This window comes from Orbicella franksi, chromosome 9 (genome assembly GCF_964199315.1).
Source record: "Orbicella franksi chromosome 9, jaOrbFran1.1, whole genome shotgun sequence".
Lineage (NCBI taxonomy): Eukaryota > Metazoa > Cnidaria > Anthozoa > Scleractinia > Merulinidae > Orbicella > Orbicella franksi.
This window is the reverse complement of record NC_138153.1, coordinates 7,009,688-7,032,254: the sequence shown is the minus strand read 5'-3', so window position 1 is coordinate 7,032,254 and position 22,567 is coordinate 7,009,688. Positions and strand designations below refer to the sequence as shown.

At 39.4% G+C, this 22,567-nt stretch overlaps 3 protein-coding genes and 1 pseudogene across 4 annotated transcripts; 3 read left to right on the top strand and 1 right to left on the bottom strand.

Moving 5' to 3' along the window:
• Positions 1–2,537: 2,537 nt before the first annotated feature.
• LOC145498711 (uncharacterized) lies at positions 2,538–6,084 on the top strand. The gene is made up of 2 exons (XM_081478632.1): positions 2,538–2,970; positions 5,724–6,084. Exons 1-2 carry the CDS (start codon positions 2,778–2,780, stop codon positions 6,062–6,064), a joined length of 534 nt encoding a protein of 177 aa, XP_081334758.1. The 5' UTR covers positions 2,538–2,777; the 3' UTR covers positions 6,065–6,084.
• Positions 6,073–8,276, top strand: LOC145498704 (angiopoietin-related protein 7-like). The gene is made up of 3 exons (XM_081478625.1): positions 6,073–6,344; positions 6,638–7,174; positions 7,669–8,276. The coding sequence occupies exons 1-3, from the start codon at positions 6,278–6,280 to the stop codon at positions 8,268–8,270; spliced, it is 1,206 nt and encodes a 401-aa protein (XP_081334751.1). The 5' UTR covers positions 6,073–6,277; the 3' UTR covers positions 8,271–8,276.
• Positions 8,277–9,172: 896 nt separating this feature from the next.
• Positions 9,173–14,686, bottom strand: LOC145497508 (lipoyl synthase, mitochondrial-like). The gene is made up of 9 exons (XM_081477316.1): positions 14,609–14,686; positions 13,362–13,448; positions 12,848–13,004; positions 12,019–12,079; positions 11,497–11,625; positions 11,186–11,331; positions 10,597–10,667; positions 10,068–10,179; positions 9,173–9,259 (listed from the first exon to the last, which is right to left on the bottom strand). The coding sequence occupies exons 1-9, from the start codon at positions 14,684–14,686 to the stop codon at positions 9,186–9,188; spliced, it is 915 nt and encodes a 304-aa protein (XP_081333442.1). The 3' UTR covers positions 9,173–9,185.
• Positions 14,687–16,836: 2,150 nt separating this feature from the next.
• On the top strand, positions 16,837–22,567 carry LOC145498716 (uncharacterized; annotated as a pseudogene). Its single transcript, XR_014050884.1, has 4 exons — positions 16,837–17,245; positions 19,962–20,573; positions 20,869–21,405; positions 21,773–22,567. The product of XR_014050884.1 is annotated as an uncharacterized LOC145498716 (transcript).

The window sequence follows — 22,567 nt, the reverse complement described above, 5'->3', positions numbered from 1 at the left end:
AGTCAAACTTAAATAATAGCTCAATAAGGTAGGAAATCATCAAAGAAGTACTATTAACCGAAAAACAGTCTAAACAGGTAAGAAAACTGAGCTTCGTAGACTTTTTGATATCATAGAATGCTTTATACATGGGGTTGTCAAGAAGTGGGACCATGAGAGCAAAAATAGTCACGCGGAGACTTGGAAACCGGACTTTTCGTCGCTGACGTCACAGTCCTTTGTTTCATAATGCTCACAATGTTGTCGTTTACGCTCGTTTAGTTAAAATAATCCTTCTTTGAACTTTCAGTCCGGGCGAACAGACTTACAGTCCGGCGGAACTGACTATCGGGCAAAACGATCGGTTTATTACCTAATGTTAGGGTCCCCGGCGTTTTGATATGCAACACAACTACAATACTTTTAAAAGGTCATTCCCCAGTATTGCATTGCGCATCCCTACTGCGCATAACTTCACGCGTGATTAGCGCGCGCGCATTAAAAAATGGCGGCTTTTTCTTTGCGGCTGGACCTCGCCATAGAGGTAAATCGTCATTTTCTCGAAAACGAGTACGATGACCTATCATTTTTTTCTGTTGTGTTGAATTGAGTAATACATTTCTCTATGTAAAATAAATATGGGCCAATTCTCAGTGTTGAGCAAGAAACAATCGTCGGAAACGTGATTTTAGCAAGTAATCGTGACTATAATCATAGTGCTATTGTAAGGATTTGTATGGTATAAACAAGGTGCTGTTGCTCCTAAACGAACATGGGGACCCCTCATTTTTATTTCCAAATTTAAGTTCCTGCAATATAAACAGTCAATAGGGAAAGTTTGACAAAAATCTCAGTGCCGGTTCTATTTCAATGGAATGACCTTAAGCAATTGGTTCACCTTGGCTCTTTTTTTACTATAAAGCAAAGGCTATTGATTAGTACTTTGGTCAATGGAACTTTTATAAATATCAGTAAACTTAACATAAGTTGTAGATATGAGATATGAGTTCATGACCCTTGAAATGAAATTATTGCAAAGTGCTTATAATTATATCCTCTGTTGTTAAACTGTTCCCCTATTACTGTATTTAGTACTTGCAATAAGCCTATATTTTACCTACAATCGGTAAATGAAGGTCTTGATGGAATGCTGGATTCTCAAGCACGGTTATCAGTTACATGTGGTGGCGGTTTCTCTGCTATCAGTCTCATTAATGAGCGGCTTGTCTGAGATCTGATCAGCTCTAGCTCACGCTGCTGATACTGAATTAATTTCTCAATGGCAACTCACTGTTCTTAAGAGATAATCCCGCAAATTTGATTTTAATTACTTTGATTGAAATCTACGGTTTCTATGGCCTCTTCACCTTTGAAAGAAACACACTTGGTGAACTATTGAAGGCAAAAGCTTTGGACAAGGAGGAGTTTTTCTCGCAATTTTTGAAGTTGTGCTGCACAGTTTTGCAAGCTTTCGCCGTATTTCTCATCATACGAACAGTCTATTTAAGAACTGAGCAGGGAATTTTCAGCACTGTATCTTTCTTTACTTGTTTCTTGTAGAAAAATTAATGTCCTTTGATATTGCGAAAAAAAAAATTTCGACCTCGGTTTGGACTTACCCATTGGAACTATTCAGATCAAACGACAAAATGGCAAAACTGTTCTAGATATAGTAGAGGATAGTACTATGAGAAGATGACAGTCAAAATTGAATTACTTGAAATCTGCGTATAGTCTTTGATGTCAAACTGTTACTCTATGCCTGTATTTATTACTTGCATTAAGCCCATAGTTTAGCTTCAATCGCTTAATGAGGGCCTGACATGGATGAGGGGCTGGAGTCTCAGGCTTACTTTTCAACTACATGTGATGGCGATTTCTCAACTATCAGGCTAATCAATCAGCGGCTTGTTTAAGATCTGATCAGCTCTCATCTTGTTAGTATTAGACCTTTAATGAAAAGTTTCTGTTCTGAAAGGATAATCCCCCCATTTTAATTACTTTGATTGAAATCTATGGTTACTATGGCCTTTTCACCCTTGAGAGAAACCGCATGGTGGTGGTGAGCCATTGAGGGCAATTGCTTTGGGGAGGGAGGCGGTTTTTCTCACAACTTTTGGAGTTGTGCTGTCTACTTGTGCAAGCCTTCACCGTGTTTCTGCTCATGCGAACAGCCTGTTAAAGAATTGAGAAGAGACTTTTCAGTTATACCTCTTTTCTTTGATTGTTTCTTATAGAAAAATTAATGTCCGTTAATATTAAGAGAAAAAAATTTTGAGCTTGGTTTGGACTTAACCATTAACAAAATTCAGATCAAACGACAAAATGGCACCTACTGATATCTTTAAGACAGAAAATCAGAAATTAACAAACATATTTTTGGGAAAACAATTCCATGTAAAACAAAACTCCAAACATAGGACGAAAAATTCTGTTTACGCTCATACAGGCGCAGGCATAACGCATTACACTCTTAGGGTTCTTCAACAGGGAAGATTTTCATTCAGTTAATTTGGAAAGCCACCACGTTTTATTTTAGAATACGAAAGTAATTTAGAAGTGAACATTCTGGATAACAGGTTTGCAGCTGGGTTTGGCTGTTAACAGAAGTTAAGTGTTTTGTAATAAGATCAATAGATAGACTGGCATGCATTTATTGGAAAGTGGAGTAAGGTCGGCCCGATTAAAGGTATCAAAAACTCCAGACTGTTCGTGGTTATCTGGGTTCAAGGTATAAATAATGTGGCCCGTAATCTGCCTAGCTATTCGTGGAGGACGTCGTTGCAGTACAGTTCACAATGACGAGCGCTGGTGGATCTTCCCGCCTTCTTGTTGCTTGCTGTTGTGTTTCGTTTGTCAGTGTTTTCTTGTACTGTATTGGTTATGTGAGGCTTGAGTTTGAGATACGAGCTTACAAGGAAAGGCTCGAGGCTCTTGAGCAAAGAGAAAAACAGTTAGTGACAACGCCCGTCCCGTCCATTCCAACAAACGGTGAGTGCATTTAAGTCTGGTTCCTTTGTTGAACTCACTACCTTGGGTAGGACTTTTTTCTTAGAAAACCCCTAAACTTTGGAATTTTTAATTTAATCCATTTATTATGAAATCGACAAAGCGCCTTTCTTTCAGTCGAATTTCTGTCTTCAAGCCTTATTGATCCGCGACTAGGCCTGCTCGGCATCACCTTTGTTGTGATCCAAAAGTTAAAAACTAAAACCAACATTGTATTGAACTGTATCTGGCTTTGACTCGGATATGTAAACTAATTAATGCGTTCGGGACCGATCGACTCAATTCTGCGATGCTATTTTGTTTTCAGCCAATATGAAGATCATTTACAGGTCTAATCGTCTGCGCATGAGGTTTAAAGTTCAGCCAAACAATAGATGCTCTTTAGATACAAGAAAGAATATTGTAGCAAGCAAATATGTGATTGTAAATTTAAAGAGAATATTCTGTTTACTAATTTTGGCTAAAACAGTCGATGGCTTGTGGAATACACGCGATCAAAATGAAGTCTGCATACAGCAATAAAGACGGTTTCGGATTGTTTCATTGTGAACAAAACTTAAATTTTGTAGTGAAAGATACCTTAACCAACAATGATAACAAGTGCCAGTGAACGCCTTCCTTCCCAAAACGCTTCATCATTTTTCCCTCTCAATTTCGCTACAAGTTATTATTGAAGAAAACAATAAGTTGTTAAGTGTTGTTTTTGTTTCTCAGTTAGTAAAACAATATGTCATCAGAGTATAGTTTCGCTTTCAATTTAAATCTCCGGAACGAAAGGGTAATTTATATTCTTCAGAGGTCGATGTTAGCTGGACTATTAAAGGGGCGTTAACGGGCCAGGTAACAAAAACACTTTGTAAAAAGCTATTCGAAGTATTCAATCGGTATGATCAGTGCGATAGATCTCAACGGATTTAACGATCAGGAACTTTCTAGAAATCACAGTCGTTATTAATAGCTACAATGAGCGGCAAAAGTCTCGGGACATTTAGCGGCAAAATTCGATTTTCGAGCGTCTTGGAAACATTTCCCTCCCTTTCCCACCAAACAATGTTGTTTTTTGTCTTTCTAAGACTGCACAGACCACAGCGCCCACACAACATCGAATTGAGGGGCTGGGAGTATCAGAGAATTAACCACGCCAGATTTATATAAAATAGAATAAGAGGTTAAACACCGAAAAGCGTCATTTTCTAAAAGTGACTCAACAACTTTTGTCACCCACTGTACAAAGCCGTTGCCTGAGGCTAATTAAAAAGATTAATTTAAATTCACTTAAATAGCGCGATCGCTGATACCATCTAATCCCAGATTCCCGTTGCATCAGTATTTCATGCATGTATCTCATATCATTTCTGGATTTGCAATTTGATTGACGTGATTCTTGATCTCTGACACCAGCTTTTGCCAGAACTGAATATTCGATTGGACTTGATTAAGATGAACCATTTAAACGGAAAACTATCACATTGAAGTCTGCCTGAGTGAACGTTTTTAGTTGTTGCGTCGAAATCTTGAGTTTGAGTTTTAGAGCGAGCTCCCAGCCAGTAGGAGATTCGATTTTAAGTGTAAGATTTATTCCCGTCTACAGTTTCTGTAAATAGGCAAACCGTGATATTAACACAAAATTATAAGAGCCATTGTTTTAAGGACGTTCGCGCGAAAATTTTCCACTCGATAGATTTTTGTTAAATTTTTACTGCAGCCAGATAATAAGTTACTTCTGTCAGAAATGCAAAAAAAATTGGGGGTCACCGACTTCGTTTCAGAGATAAAGCGTGTGAAAAACTACCCTGATTGTGAAAAATTTGAGCACGTAATTCAGCATGGTCTACAGGGGTTCATAGTTAAAAATATCGAAGGTCAGTCAACAGAGGCAAACGATCTTAGTCATATTTTGTAGAAGTGGGTTTCTTGGGTTAATAATTGCAAATGCTGCCAACGTTTTCAAAAAACTTAACCCTTCAAGAGGCATTTGAAACCGCCGAACAGATAAACGAAGAGCTAAAATGAACGGAAATCGATGGTGCATTTTGCAAGAAATTCAAACTTCTAACAGATAGATTTTCTTCCTTTTTTCGCTAAACGTAGAAAATCGGTAGAGAAAATGATCCATCAAAAGAAAAATAGGGGTCACCGAACGTCCAAGATCGTTAAATCCACGCAAAGCTATAGCGATGACCATCTGCCCTATCATTGTTCATTTTATTACTTAGCGCGCGCACTAATGCATGACGTGGCGTGTGAATTTACGTGCGCAGTAAGGATGCGCAGAAACAATTAGCGCGAACGTCCTTAAATACTTTGCAAAGAAAACATTTGAACGTGACGCTAAGACTGCTGCTCTGCAGTAACGAGTTTCTGTGAAATAGGATAGCAAAACAAAAATAAATTTGGTTTTTTTTTTCGCTCGGTAATCACGGCAAATGTAGGAGGCACGGTGACCTTATGGTTAGTGCGCTCGTCTCCGGATCGAGCGGCCCGGGTTCGAGCCCTGGCCGGGGACATTGCGCTGTGTTCTTGGGCAAGACATGTTACTCTCACAGTGCCTCTCTCCACCCAGGTGTATAGATGGGTACAGGCGCATTTAATGCTTGGGGTAACCCTGATGGGCCACTTGACTCGTATGCAGACTTTTAATCATGGCAAAAAGGCAACGAGCTTCACCTATCTGTATCAAGGACAACAACTTTCCTTATAATTATAACAGCGCGGCATTTAATCCTTTCTCTCAGAAATTCGCTCCTCGACTGTTGAGTCAATCAGTTCTTCAGCTCTACAAAGAAACCCTCGAGATGTTGAGTCCTCCAAAGGAGACAACGATGCTTTATCTCCAGAGATACAACAACAAATCACCCAATCCGTCAACACTGCAACGAGAAAGATCTGCATTAGCAAAAGTCAGATTTGTGTGCAAGGACCCCCAGGAAAGATCGGACCGCAGGGGCCGCAGGGGCCGCAGGGGCCTCCCGGATACCCAGGCCTCCCCGGACCCCCCGGAATAAAGGGCGAAAAGGGTGAGCCCGGAGAACCCACCTCACCGACTCCGACTTCTCTGCAGCCATTTAGGGGGTAGCCAGGGAATGTTATTCCTGCCCCAGGGATTGTGGTGACGCCGGCCGTCAAGACCGTCGCTCTGGATCAGTCCGCCATATTCAAGTGTTCACCGGAGGAAAACGTTGACGCAACAGTGACTTGGTCCAAAGAAGAAGGATCTCTCCCCACAGGAAGATATTCAATCATCAAAGGAGCTCTTCATATCAAGAATGCGACAGTCGGTGATAATGGAATGTACGTGTGTACAATTCGTACTGACCAGGGGACCGTACAGGCGTCTGTTACACTCAATGTCAAAGGTAATCAACTTAAGGTTTTTGAGTAAAAACTTCTCTCTTATCAGCAAACCTCGTTTAGTCATTTTATCAGTAATAAGATTGTCGTTTCTGATTTCTCTCTACCTGTAGCGTGGGTTGGTACCCTAGTACAACTCCTTGTAATTATATCTTTTTAATGCAGCTATTTCCAATTAGACAAGCCATTCACTCCTATAACCGTTAATTAAATGTAATTGGAACTTTTCGCGTGACAAATAATACAGTTAACAGTGTTATCTTCCGCCGCATATAAATAGCGTCGTTTTTCCTTGCAGCTCGTCCTCTCATCTCTCTTCCCACTGGACCGGTATACTCCGAAAGTGGACAGGATGTCAAGCTCCCTAAATGCCGGGTCATCGGATATCCCCCTCCGGTCGTATCCTGGACCAAACTTTTCGATCAACTTCCCAGTGAAAGAGCAACCGTGCAAGGTCATACCTTAACCATAACAAAGACGGAAAAGAAAGATGCAGGAACATACATCTGCACCGCTACCAACGCTCTGGGCACATCACACGCCATGACAGCTCTGATAGTCAATGTGTTGCCTCAGTTTACAGTCAAGCCGCCAGACAAGATAGAACGTTACCACGGACAGTCAGTAACACTCGACTGTTCTGCAAAAGGACATCCAGTACCCAGTGTCACGTGGACAAAATGTAAAGCTGACATTCCTGAGGATCGCTCACAAATGGAAGGAGGACAACTGAAGATAAACAGATTGACGGCAGAAGACAGTGGTACCTATATCTGCTCTGCACGAAGCGAGTTCGTTCAAGTGGAGACTGAGGTGCAACTGATTGTTAAAACTGGTAAGCCGACTGTTTAACATACATACGGGCTGTCTTTTAATGAAAAGTTGAGTAATAACCATCATTAAACTACAAATTTGATTGGATGACAAAGTGGCAAGAGTTTTTGAAGCAATCGATCAGCAAAGTAATGCGAAACCAGAGAAAATACGAAACACTTTCGATACTCAAGTGAAAACTGCTCCATGACCTTATCATGAACATGTCTATTTTATTTGTATCTTGTTTCTTTTGTCCCTTGTTGGTTAAATTAATAAGGTTTTATTGTGAGAAAGAGAACCTAAAGATTGTCATGTAACTTAGTAGGTTACTGGCATACGTTTCTCGAAATCCGGAATCTAAATAGCACAAGCGCTCTTTGTATACTATCATGACTTTGTTTTTCTTTAACCGTGAGTTGTGGAAAAGAATCATTTTATTTACAAATGAGGTAGAAAACACAACTAAACTTTGAAGCTGCCAATTTTTCCATTGACCAATTGTTTTGTCTTCAGCCCGAGACTGCACAGAGCTGTTTTCTGTTGGCTTCAAGGAAAGTGGAGTGTACACAGTCAACCCAACAAACAAAACCAGTTTTGAAGTGTACTGTGACATGAAGACAGATGGCGGTGGATGGACTGTCTTTCATAAACGCTTCAATGGGTTTGTTGGATTCTACAGGGACTGGGACGAGTATAAGAACGGCTTTGGTGACGTCAGGGGAGAGTATTGGCTTGGAAACGAAAAGATTCATCAACTGACTGAGATTCCGAGCCAGCTGCGAGTGGAAATTAACACGACTTCCAATGGGAATAAATATACCAAGTATAGTAATTTTACACTTACTAACGAGGCAACTAACTACACACTGTTTGTTGGTTGCTATTCTGGTGACGTTAAAGATAGACTTTCTGCTCATAACGGCATGGCTTTCTCAACCAAGGACCGGGATAATGACAAAAGCAGCGGTAACTGTGCTACAAGCGTCAGAGGAGCTTGGTGGTATCACAACTGTTACTCTTCGAGTCTGAATAGTAACTATGGAGACAGTGATTATAGTTGGTACTGGAGCTCCCTCAAGGGAAGTGAGATGAAACTCAAACCAAAATCTCCGTGAACGACACATTTTAGTTTTTGCCGGGGTAAAGTCCGTTCAAACCGAATGAATCAGGAGAAAAAGCTTTTAAAAAATAATGATTTTTTAAAAATAGTTTCATCATGATTTGTAGCTAAAATGGTAGTCTTTTCAAGGTGGCCTTCCATCATCTACACCAAGCAACCACATCTTTCTCTCCCACGTTTCCTTGGACATTCTACGCAGCGTCTGTCAGTGATGTAAATCACAGATCAATTAAATAGAGCAGTTTCCAATTAAGCGTCGGAAAACCAAAACCAAAGTAATCACTCTGGCATATCACAAAGCACCCAGACAATTCAGAGAACCAATCAAAACACGAAGCAAATATAAGTAGATGAGAAGAAGCGCTGGAAAACGAGTGCGAGAGAGTAACAATTGGTTTTGGTTTTACATCTGATTGGATGACTAAGTGGAGGGTGTTTTTAAGCCTGTCAATCAGCGTAGCAATGCAAAACCAAAGCAAATACCAATTATTTTTGACACTCACGTGAAAACTGCTCCATGATCTTATCATGAACATGTTGGTGCTGTGAAAGAATTCCGCGGAGGAAAATATATCTACCCTTCCACTATCACAACATGTGCATAAAATTAATGTTAGCCAGCGACATGTTCAGCTGCCACGCGTGAAACGTGTGAGTCACGCGCACCAAAGGATTGCGAAATACATATTTTTTGCCGTCATCATCATCATCGTTTCTTGATTTCAAATAAAGCATATTCTGTAAATTTCCAAGTACAGGAAACCTTGACTCTCGCGGTTTTAACAAATAAAAATTCAACGTCTTTGCGTCCTAGACTTAATGTCTCGAGAATGGCACGAATGCTGACAACGCGCGTATAAAACGCGTTAGACAAACAAGTTGTCAGATTTGACCTTCCGCTTGCCACCTTTCATCTCACTGTACTTTGCTGATCTTCTGTGCTTCCTTTTCGAGTTTTGAGCAAGTTCGTCAGGAAGAACTCTCCTGTTCAAAAGAAAAAGTAAAAATAAATATTTTACATGGACTGAGCTACATTGTTGAGCCGTTTTCGTAGGATCTTCGTATAACACTTCAAAGTGTTTCCGTTTCGTATTACCCAATCAGAAAATAGCGCGAACACTCCCGAGAACACGTCATCATCACGACAGAACAGTACGTCGTGTTGCGACGAAAACCGCAGGGTTAGGATGTTACTAAGCAAAAACACTGGGCCCGGTTGAAAGTGTGAACAAAACAAACTAAGCAGTAGAGAGATTTATTGGGTGACTAACGCCTTTCTTTGAGCAACAGGGACCAGATGGTGAACTGTCTTCGTAAACATGGAGTGCTTAAGCTATTGCAAAGAAAACCAAGGCTGCTAACAGTATGGGATACAAAATTCTAAAAGGCCATCTAGCAGCAAAACACATATGCCTATTCAATAGCAACCCAAAGCCACCTACAACAGAATGTTTTCCCAGACAATCGAGTTTCGCCGGGGCTTGGAAATTGTTTTTACTACAGGATTTACTTTACTAAAGGAAAACAATTATGTCTGTTCGTCTGCTTGTTACATGCAGCTAGTTAGTTAAAATGATTAATTTTATTAAACTAATTTTTATCTAATTTCTACGCATATTGTAAGGTTTACAGATTTTTACTTTTTTTAATTTTTAGCAGGGTCTCTACTGATAGCAGTTTTATTCATACAGCTGATAGAGTTACCAAGAAAAATAAAGGTTTACTTACTTATTGTTTGTATGTCTGTGTTGGAGCGCGAAAAGGCTAACAGAGTATGTAGTTTTTTACTCACCCGCTTTGTAAGAGGATCGTACAAGCGGTCCGCTCGCTGTATACGCAAAGCCGAGTTCATTTCCAACTGACTCCCAGTGTTTGAACTTCTCAGGAGTAATGTACTCAGTGACCTAAACAAGAAATAAAGAAAGAATAAGATAAAATAAAGCTAACTTGAGGAATAGGCAATGCCTGAACACTTACGCGCTTATGTATAAGCACGCTAAATTGCTATAAGTACAACAGAAGTCCTATTGACGCCATTAACTGATACGGGACACGTTTGAAATGAAATTTATGACTTCCTAAAGATGTAACTAAGGCTCTATAGCAAAGATATCAGTGACTTCACCTATTGTTATTAATATGCCAACCAGAGAACTACTGGCTCGTGAAACAAAGAGTTCTTTTGTTTAACGTTTTGGACATTTAAATAACAAAAACAATGTTTGTAAACGGATATCTTCCCTATTTCTCATGTAGGGAATAGGACACGATGGTTAAAGATATAACTACCTTCTTGGCTATCCGCGTGAAAGTTACGTTACCTTAAGATGTAGCCTTGTTGGTTGCATGTACTGTCCTAATGTCACGCAATCTACATTAGCTTCACGGAGATCTGTTAAGCAAAGGGAAGATTAAGTAAAAGCAAGAGACACAATTTAGAGTAAACATGACTATTTTCTCAGGAATTTCTTCATGCTAAAACAAAAATCCATACACAGCTATACTCTGCAACCACACTCCACCCCCCCCCCCCCTCCTCAAACTCTTTTCCCAGTCTCTCGTCCACACACAACAGGTTAACTTCCTTTCTCTGCCAAGGGAATTCTTTATCACACTGAGTAGTCACAAGATCTCAAATAGAACAGAAAGCTATAGCACTGAATAGCTCTTACAGAACTCAAGACCTCTGTATTTACAAGCCCCTCCTCCCAACATCTGTTACCTTGCACCTCTTAAGAAGTACCATACTTAGCTAAAACAGCAAGGGAAACAAAAGAACCATTGTTGTGCTTGCGTGTAAATTAATCAATCAGAGTTTCCTTGACAAGAAAAGTTTATAAATAAAAGAAAAGGTATAGGTATTGGAACTGTTGTAAATTGATTGATTAACAGAAATGGAGTATTTTATACCTTTCATTGCTTGTAGGACCTCATCATCTGTTTCACCCAGTCCCAGCATCAAAGAACTTTTAGTCACCATGTTAGGCTGAATTCGCTTCACATGCCTTAGCACCTCCAAGGACTGTCTGTAGTTTGCTCTAGGGTCACGCACAAGCCTTCAATAAAGCAATAATCCATTAAACTAACTAGTACAATCTCATAGATGCAGCAGACATGATAATGGTACTGGAACAGCAAGATAAAGTTACACTTGTACGAAACTGGTCCGCACAGCTGAGTCTAAGAATTGTTAATAATGGGATAAAAATAAGTGAACTCACAACTGTAGCCTGTTAACTGTCTCCACATTGTGAGCGTACACATTCAGTCCTGATTTGACAACAGCCTCTACACCTTTGAGATCACCTCGGAAATCTTCAGTCAAACATTCCACAAGAATGGACGGATTTCTAAAGAGCATTTAAGGAAGAAAAAGCATGACAAGATGTCCCTATCCACACACTTGCAATCCTAAACATTATAACAAAATTTTTAAACAACTGACCATCTTCAAATTAAATCTGGAAGTACCCCAAGAAGAGATACAGTATTTCCAAATATTGTATTCAAATAAATCATTACTGTGTGATGTAAAAGCATGCTGGTTGCAAGTGTGGTACATATAATCTGATTGGCTGAGGTTTTGACTTTGGATCTGATTGGTTGAGAACACAATAAATCAACATCCATCTCAATTAATTCCACAGCTGCACACTGATCAGTGCTGCACAAAGATTTCAATGATCTACAATCATTTAAAATTATAGCAAAAGGTACATAATATTATGTAATCTTTCTTTTACCTCTTTTTGATTTGTATCACTGTCTCCGCAAAATGAGCAGCTCCACCATCTGGTAGGTCGTGAAAAAAGAAAGACAAAAATGTTTGCAAATTACACGATTACTTAAAAGACATTCATAGTGAGCTCTTGATTCTGAGATGATATAATTAATTAAATCTTAAATTAGTGTTACATTATGTGCATGTTTAATAAATTTGTATGAATGTTGAAAGAATGCTCGTGATGTCCAGAATTTTAACAAAATGTAGTGAATACTGATCCTTTAGTATAACTGAAATATTCAGTGTTACTAAATAATATCAATTGATTAAATGTCGACTCTTTTTTCTAATGATAGAATTTTTAGCTCCTTGATGATATGCTTTACGTAGGATGATGTTTATTTCTGTTGCTTCATTTATAATACAAATCATAATACAGTCATGATTTGTATATTTGCAAAATATGACATTTTGAAAATTTTCAAATCTGGTTTGTGGTCAAATTTGAAGGGTAATGAGAGGAAAAGTAACCATCATCATTACGTTTTCAGTTTTACATCACCTGTATGACCACGTCAGAGAGCATCAGGTGTACCGAAATGTCAATTTCACTTTTAATTACGATAGGTTTGGTTTTGGTTCGCTCTTCCTCTGAGAGAATCGTCCGTTTTACCATGTGTTAGTTCAGACCCCTATCTTTTAAATTAGCCAAAGGTTTAAACTATTAAAATCAATTCAATCTGGTCTGTGGTTAAGCAGCTGAATATGGGGATACCTGTTTGTATTTGGTTGTTTCCCTGAGAAGTAATTTAAAAAGAGAGTTATTTGTTCAAAATGCAGCCTACCATCTCTGTCAACAGAGGTGATAACTATGTAGTCCAGGCCCCAGCGACTGATGGCCTCTGCAGTGTTAGACGGCTCCATGGAATCAGGCAGAGGAGGTTTCTTGTTGGTTTTCACAGAGTAGAATCTTATACAGGCTCCTGTGCATTGGTCACCGAGTATCTGAAATATATCAGAATCATTGAGAATTTTGCCAACTGAAGAAACAAGGAATATTATGCCAATCTTGAGAGCAAACTGAGGTTTCGGTCAATTAGAATACAGTGTCAATATTTAGTGCACTGTTTCTTGACAAGCATATTTTGAACGAATTTATTAAAATTTCTGGCTGTACAAACTGATTAAGGTATAAAATTTTAACACAAATGTATCACTATTTGCCCGTAGAGTATGTACTCAAGTGGTTAAAAGAGTACACACGTACCAGTATGACTACATGTACATGTATAGAAACTACTGTACATTAACTTTCCGTAACTCCTTCACTTGCTGTTGTTGTTGTTTTTTTTTTATATACACACCGATATTGATGGTTGCTGTTGCTGTTTCATGTTCCCCTCCACCCCAGCATTCACTGATATAGGGGCACTTGGCTTCTTCACAAACCTACACAAACATATAATCCAAAATATCACAACAAAATGACCTGACCACAAGAATACTGTGATAAGTAATAATAATTTTAATTATATGCTAAATAAAACGTAAAGCAGTTATACATAAGGAAGGGACAAGTGAACTAGTGTACCAGACCTATTTTTCATCACTGGTAGGGGACTTAAAGATTTTAAGACTTTCAGACTCTTAATAACACTTTGAGACTCTTAAGACTCTTTGAGTCTCTTATTCTACTGATTGCATTACATTACTTTTAATTACTAAAATTAGGAAGGAAGGAAACGATTGTAGGACTTTCTGTCTCAGAGTTCAGTCACTCCACAGGATTTCTGCTGAAGTGGCTAACCCGAGTTTGTTGATAAGAAAGCAAGAAAGAGGCAAAATAATACCCATTTCCCGGCCGTCCTCCAAGAACCAAGCAACACAAATGCTACTGTACAATATTTATCTTAAATGCTTTAAAACATGTTCGTTGATCAGGGCCGGGTTGTTCGAAAGCCGGTTACCGCTAAACCAAGATAAAAAGTTAACCGAAGTATCCATTTTCTTTGTATAAAAATGTTTTCCATTGATTATGTTTTGCGTAGTTTGAGGTTTTTCAAACTCAAACCTGAAGGAAAAACAATATAAACAGGAACCTGCACCCAAAAGTTGCAAACCTGAAATCAAAATTCTCGCTAATCCTGGGTTAGCTTAACCGGGCTTTGAACAACCCGGCCCTGAACGATAAGTGACCCCGACAGGATGTGCAAAATAATCTTCAAATCAAGTCAAACTTAAATAATAGCTCAATAAGGTAGGAAATCATCAAAGAAGTACTATTAACCGAAAAGCAGTCTAAACAGGTAAGAAAACTGAGCTTCGTAGACTTTTTGATATCATAGAATGCTTTATACATGGGGTTGTCAAGAAGTGGGACCATGAGAGCAAAAATAGTCACGCGGCTCAGTAGTCACGCGGAGACTTGGAAACCGGACTTTTCGTCGCTGACGTCACAGTCCTTTGTTTCATAATGCTCACAATGTTGTCTTTTACGCTCGTTTAGTTAAAATAAAGAATTTAATACATCCTTCTTTGAACTTTCAGTCCGGGCGAACAGACTTACAGTCCGGCGGAACTGACTATCGGGCAAAACGATCGGTTTATACCGTAATGTTAGGGTCCCCGGCGTTTTGATATGCAACACAACTACAATACTTTTGAAAGGTCATTCCCCAGTATTGCATTGCGCATCCCTACTGCGCATAATTTCACGCGTGATTAGCGCGCGCGCATTAAAAAATGGCGGCTTTTTCTTTGCGGCTGGACCTCGCCATAGAAGTAAATCGTCATTTTCTCGAAAACGAGTACGATGACCTATCATTTTTTTCTGTTGTGTTGAATTGAGTAATAAATTTCTCTATATAAAATAAATATGGGCCAATTCTCAGTGTTGAGCAAGAAACAACCGTCGGAAACGTGATTTTAGCAAGTAATCGTGACTATAATCATGGTGCTATTGTAAGGATTTGTATGGTATAAACAAGGTGCTGTTGCTCCTAAACGAACATGGGGACCCCTCATTTTTATTTCCAAATTTAAGTTCCTATAATATAAACAGTCAATAGACAAAGTTTGACAAAAATCTCAGTGCCGGTTCTATTTCAATGGAATGACCTTAAGCAATTTGTTCACCTTGGCTCTTTTTTTACTATAAAGCAAAGGCTATTGATGACTTTGGTCAATGGAACTTCTATAAATATCAGTAAACTTAACATAAGTTCTAGAAATTTCAAAACTGTTGTAGATATGAGATATGAGTTTATGACCCTTGAAATGAAATTATTTGCAAAGCGCTTATAATTATATCCTCTGATGTTAAACTGTTCCGCTATTCCTGTATTTAGTACTTGCAATAAGCCCATATTTTACCTACAATCGGTAAATGAAGGCCTTGATGGGATGCTGGATTCTCAAGCACGGTTATCAGTTACATGTGGTGGCGGTTTCTCTGCTATCAGTCTCATTAATGAGCGGCTTGTTTGAGATCTGATCAGCTCTAGCTCATGCTGCTGATACTGAATTAATTTCTCAATGGCAACTCACTGTTCTTAAGAGATAATCCCGCTATTATAATTTGATTTTAATTACTTTGATTGAAATCTACGGTTTCTATGGCCTCTTCACCCTTGAAAGAAACACACCTGGTGAACTATTGAACGCAAAAGCTTTGGACAAGGAGGAGTTTTTCTCGCAATTTTTGAAGTTGTGCTGCACAGTTTTGCAAGCTTTCGCCGTATTTCTCATCATACGAACAGTCTATTTAAGAACTGAGCAGGGAATTTTCAGGACTGTATCTTTCTTTAATTGTTTCTTGTAGAAAAATTAATGTCCTTTGATGTTGCGAAAAAAAAAATTTCGACCTCGGTTTGGACTTACCCATTGGAACTATTCAGATCAAACGACAAAATGGCAAAACTGTTCTAGATATAGTAGAGGATAGTACTATGAGAAGATGACAGTCAAAATTGAATTACTTGAAATCTGCGTATAGTCTTTGATGTCAAACTGTTACTCTATTCCTGTATTTATTGCTTGCATTAAGCCCATAGCTTAACTTCAATCGCTTAATGAGGGCCTGGCATGGATGGGGGGCTGGAGTCTCAGGCTTACTTTTCAACTACATGTGATGGCGATTTCTCAACTATCAGGCTAATCAATCAGCGGCTTGTTTAAGATCTGATCAGCTCTCATCTTGTTAGTATTAAACCTTTAATGAAAAGTTTCTGTTCTGAAAGGATAATCCCCCCATTTTAATTACTTTGATTGAAATCTACGGTTACTATGGCCTTTTCACCCTTGAGAGAAACCGCATGGTGGTGGTGAGCCATTGAGGGCAATTGCTTTGGGGAGGGAGGCGTTTTTTCTCACAACTTTTGGAGTTGTGCTGTCTACTTGTGCAAGCCTTCACCGTGTTGCTGCTCATGCGAACAGTCTGTTAAAGAATTGAGAAGAGACTTTTCAGTTATATCTCTTTTCTTTGATTGTTTCTTATAGAAAAATTGACGTCCGTTGATATTAAGAGAAAAAACTTTTGAGCTTGGTTTGGACTTAACCATTAAAAAAATTCAGATCAAACGACAAAATGGCACTTACTGATATCTTTAAGACAGAAAATCAGAAATTTACAAACATATTTTTGGGAAAACAATTCCGTGTAAAACAAAACTCCAAACCTAGGACGAAAAATTCTGTTTACGCTCATACAGGCGCAGGCATAACGCATTACACTCAGTAGGGTTCTTCAACAGGGAAGATTTTCATTCAGTTAATTTGGAAAGCCACCACGTTTTATTTTGGAATACGAAAGTAATTTAGAAGTGAACATTCTGGATAACAGGTTTGCAGCTGGTTTGGCTGTTAACAGAAGTGTTTCGTAATAAGATGAATAGACAGACTGACATGTATTTATTGGAAAGTGGAGTAAGGTCGGCGCGATTAAAGATATCAAAAACTCCAGACGGTTCGTGGTTATCTGGGTTCAAGGTATAAATAATGTGGCCCGTAATCTGCCTAGCTATTCGTGGAGGACGTCGTTGTAGTACAGTTCACAATGACGAGCGCTGATGGATCTTCCCGCCTTCTTGTTGTTTGCTGTTGTATTTCGTTTGTCAGTGTTTTCTTGTACTGTATTGGTTATGTGAGGCTTGAGTTGGAGATACGAGCTTACAAGAAAAGGCTTGAGGCTCTTGAGCGAAGAGAAAAACAGTTAGTGACATCGCCCGTCCCGTCCATTCCAACAAACGGTGAGTGCATTAAAGTCTGGTTCCTTTGTTGAACTCACTACCTTGGGTAGGACTTTTTTCTTAGAAAGCCCCTAAACTTTGGAATTTTCAATTTATTCCATTTATTATGAAATCGACAAAGCGCCTTTTTTTCAGTCGAATTTCTGTCTTCAAGCCTTATTGATCCGCGACTAGGCCTGCTCGGCATCACCTTTGTTGTGATCCAAAAGTTAAAAACTAAAACCAACATTGTATCGAACTGCATCTGGCTTTGACTCGGATATGTAAACTAATTAATGCGTTCGGGACCGATCGACTCAACTCTGCGATGCTATTTTGTTTTCAGCCAATATGAAGATCATTTACAGCTCTAATCGTCTGCACATGAGGTTTAAAGTTCAGCCAAACAATAGATGCTCTTTAGATACAAGAAAGAATATTGTAGCAAGCAAATGTGTGATTGTAAAAGAGAATATTCTGTTTATTAATTTTGGCTAAAACAATCGATGACTTGTGGAATACACGCAATCAAAATGAAGTCTGCATACAGCAATATAGACGGTTTCGGATTGTTTCATTGTGAACAAAACTTAAATTTTGTAGTGAAAGATACCTTAACCAACAATGATAACAAGTGCCAGTGAACGCCTTCCTTCCCAAAACGGTTCATCATTTTTCCCTCCCAATTTCGCTACAAGTTATTATTGAAGAAAACAATAAGTTGTTAAGTGTTGTTTTTGTTTCTCAGTTAGTAAAACAATATGCATCGGAGTATAGTTTCGCTTTCAATTTAAATCTCCGGAACAAAAGGGTAATTTATATTCTTCAGAGGTCGATGTTAGCTGGACTATTAAAGGGGCATTAACGGGCTAGGTAACAAAAACACTTTGTAAAAAGCTATTCAAAGTATTCAATTGGTATTATCAGTGCGATAGATCTCAGCGGATTTAACGATCAGGAACTTTCTAGAAATCACAGTCGTTATTAATAGCTACAATGAGCGGCAAAAGTCTCGAGACACCCGGCGGTAAAATTTGATTTTCGAGCGTCTTGGAAACATTTCCCTCCCTTTCCCACCAAACAATGTTGTTTTCTGTCTTTCTAAGACTGCACAGACCACAGCGCCCACACAACATCGAATTGAGGGGCTGGGAGTATCAGAGATTTAACCACGCCAGATTCATATAAAATAAAATAAGAGGTTAAACACCGAAAAGCGTCATTTTCTAAAAGTGTCTCAACAACTTCTGTCACCCACTGTCCAAAGCCGTTGCCTGAGGCTAATTAAAAAGATTAATTTAATCCCAGATTCCTGTTGCTTCAGTATTTCACGCATGTATCTCATATAATTTCTGGATTTGCAATTTGATTGACGTGTTTCTTGATCTCTGACACCAGCTTTTGCCAGAACTGAATATTAAATTGGACTTGATTAAGATGAGCCATTTAAACGGAAAACTATCACATTGAAGTCTGCCTGAGTGAACGTTTTTAGTTGTTGCGTCGAAATCTTGAGCTTGAGTTTTAGAGCGAGCTCCCAGTCAGTAGGAGATTCGATTTCAAGTGTAAGATTTATTCCCGTCTACAGTTTCTGTAAATAGGCAAACCGTGATATTAACACAAAATTATAAGAGCCATTGTTTTAAGGACGTTCGCGCGAAAATTTTCCACTCGATAGATTTTTTTTTTAAATTTTTACTGCAGCCAGATAAAAAGTTACTTCTGTCAGAAATGCAAAAAAAATTGGGGGTCACCGACTTCGTTTCAGAGATAAAGCGTGTGGAAAACTACCCTGATTTTGAAAAATTGGCGCACGTAATTCAGCATGGTCTACAGGGGTTCACATAGTTAAAAATACCGAAGGTGAGTCAACAGAGGCAAACGATCTTAGTCATATTTTGTAGAAGTGGGTTTCTTGGGTTAATAATTCCAAATGTTGCCAACGTCTGCACAAAACTTAACCCTTCAAGAGGTATTTGAAACCGCCGAACAGATAAACGAAAGGCTAAAAAGAATGGAAATCGATGGTGCATTTTGAAGGAAATTAAAACTTCTAATAGATAGATTTTCTTCCTTTTTTCGCTAAACGTAGAAAACCGGTAGAGAAAATTATCCACCAAAAGAAAAATAGGGGTAACCGAACGTCCAAGATCGTTAAATCCACGCAAAGCTATAGCAATGACCATCTGCCCTACCATTGTTCATTTTATTACTTAGCGCGCGCGCTAATGCATGACGTGGCGTGTGAATTTACGTGCGCAGTAAGGATGCACAGAAACAACTAGCGCGAACGTCCTTAAATACTTTGCAAAGAAAACATTTGAACGTCACGCTAAGACTGCTGCTCTGCAGTAATGAGTTTCTGTAAAATAGGATAGCAAAAAAAAAATAATAAATTTGGATTTTTTTCGCTCAGTAATCATGGCAAATGTAGGAGGCACGGTGACCTTATGGTTAGTGCGCTCGTCTCCGAATCGAGCGGTCCGGGTTCGAGCCCTGACCGGGGACATTGTGTTGTGTTCTTGGACAAGACATGTTAGTCTCACAGTGCCTCTCTCCACCCAGGTGTATAAATGGGTACAGGCGCATTTAATGCTGGGGGTAACCTTGATGGGCCACTTGACTCGTATGCAGACTTTTAATCATGGCAAAAAGGTAACGAGGTTCACCTATCTCTATCAAGGACAACAACTTTCATTATAATTATAACAGCGCGGCATTTACTCCTTTCTCTCAGAAATTCGCTCTTCGATTGTTGAGTCAATCAGTTCTTCAGCTCTGCAAAGAAACCCTCGAGATGTTGAGTCCTCCAAAGGAGACAACGATGCTTTATCTCCAGAGATACAACAACAAATCACCCAATCCGTCAACACTGCAACGAGAAGGATCTGCACTAGCAAAAGTCAGATTTGTGTGCAAGGACCCCCTGGAGAGATCGGACCACAGGGACCGCAGGGGCCTCCCGGATACCCGGGTCTTCCCGGACCCCCCGGGATAAAGGGCGAAAAGGGTGATCCCGAGGAACCCACCTCACCCACTCCGACTTCTTTACAGCCATTCAGGGGGGAGCCAGGGAATGTTATTCCTGCCCCAGGGATTGTGGTGACATCGGCCGTTAAGACCGTCGCTCTGGATCAGTCCGCTATATTCAAGTGTTTACCGAAGAAAAACGTTGACGCAACAGTGACTTGGTCCAAAGAAGAAGGATCTCTTCCCACAGGAAGATATTCAATCATCAAAGGAGCTCTTCATATCACGAATGCGACAGTCGGTGATGATGGAATGTACGTGTGTACAATTCGTACTGACCAGGGGACCGTACAGGCGTCTGTTACACTCAATGTCAAAGGCAATCAACTTAAGTTTCTTGAGTAAAAACGTATCTCTTATCAGCAAACCTCGTTTAGTCATTTTATCAGTCATAAGATTGTCGTTTCTTATTCATTTCTATCTGTAGCATGGGTTGGTACCCAAGTACAACTCCTTGTAATTATATCTTTTTTTAATGCAACTATTTCCAATTAGACGAGCCATTCACTCCTATAACCGTTAATTAAATGTAATTGCAACTTTTCGCGTAACAAATAATATAGTTAACAGTGTTATCTTCCGCCGCATATAAATGGCGACGTTTTTCCTTGCAGCTCGTCCTCTTATCTCTCTTCCCACTGGACCGATATACTCCGAGAGTGGACAGGATGTCAAGCTCCCTAAATGCCGGGTCATCGGATATCCCCCTCCGGTCGTATCCTGGACCAAACTTTTCGATCAACTTCCCAGTGAAAGAGCAACCGTGCAAGGTAATACCTTAACCATAACAAAGACGGAAAAGAAAGATGCAGGAACATACATATGCACCGCTACCAACGCCCTGGGAATATCACACGCCATGACAGCTCTGATAGTCAATGTGTTGCCTCAGTTTACAGTCAAACCACCAGACAAGATAGAACGTTACCATGGACAGTCAGTCACACTCAACTGTTCTGCAAAAGGACACCCAGTTCCCAGAATCACGTGGACAAAATGTAAAGGAGACATTCCAGAGAAGCGATCACAAATAGAAGGAGGACAGCTGAAGATAAACAGTTTGACGGCAGAGGACAGTGGTACCTATATCTGCTCTGCACGAAGCGAGTTCGTTAATGTGGAGACTGAGGTGCAACTGTTTGTTAAAACTGGTAAGCAAACTGTTTAACATTTACATATGCGCTGTTTTTAGCGAAAAGTTCAGTAATAAGCATCATTACCCAACAAATTCAAGAATGCTTCGTTTTTGAAGCCTTCTTTTCTTCTATTTCATTTGTCCCTTGTCGCTTAATTTAGTGAGATTTTAGTGTGGGAAGGAGTACATAAGATTGTCTTATAACTCAGGAGCTATTCGGATTTCAAATAGCAACAGCACTCTTTGTACACTGTCATGACTTTGTTCCCCTTTAATCCTGATTTGTGGTAATGAATCATTTTAGTCACAAATGAGTTAGAAAACACAACTTAACTTTGAAACTGCCCTCCGTTTTCATTGACTGATTTATTTTTTGTCTTCAGCCCGAGACTGCGCGGAGCTGTTTTCTGCTGGCTTCAAGGAAAGTGGAGTGTACACAGTCAACCCAACAAACAAAACCAGTTTTGAAGTGTCCTGTGACATGAAGACAGATGGCGGTGGCTGGACTGTCTTTCATAAACGCTTCAATGGGTTTGTTGGATTCTATAGGGACTGGAACGAGTATAAGAACGGCTTTGGTGACGTCAGAGGAGAGTATTGGCTTGGAAACGAAAAGATTCATCAACTGACTGAGATTCCGAGCCAGCTGCGAGTGGAAATTAACACGACATCCGATGGAATAGATATGCTAAGTATAGTAATTTTACAGTTACTAACGAGGCAACTAACTACACACTGTTTGTAGATTTCTATTCTGGATCAGCAGGGGAGCAACTTAAGAGTCATAACGGTATGGCTTTCACTACCAAGGATCGGGATAACGACAAGCAGAGTAGTTATAACTGTGCTGTAAACTACAAAGGAGCTTGGTGGTTTACAAGCTGTCACAGTTCTAATCTGAATGGTAACTATGGAGACAGTAATTATTATTGGAACTGGAGCAACCTCAAGGGAAGTGAAATGAAACTCAAACCAAATTCTCCTTGATCAATGCCCCTCGTTTACAGATAAACGCTGATCAAATTAAGCACAGGAAAGAAAGCAAAACTGACAAAACTAAAACACTATTCAGTTATGTTTTAATTATGTTCTTTCTTACAATATAGCCGTATCTTCAATAAGAGTGCAGACACATTAGATAACGTCATCACGTGCTGATCTTGAACATTTCGCTAATG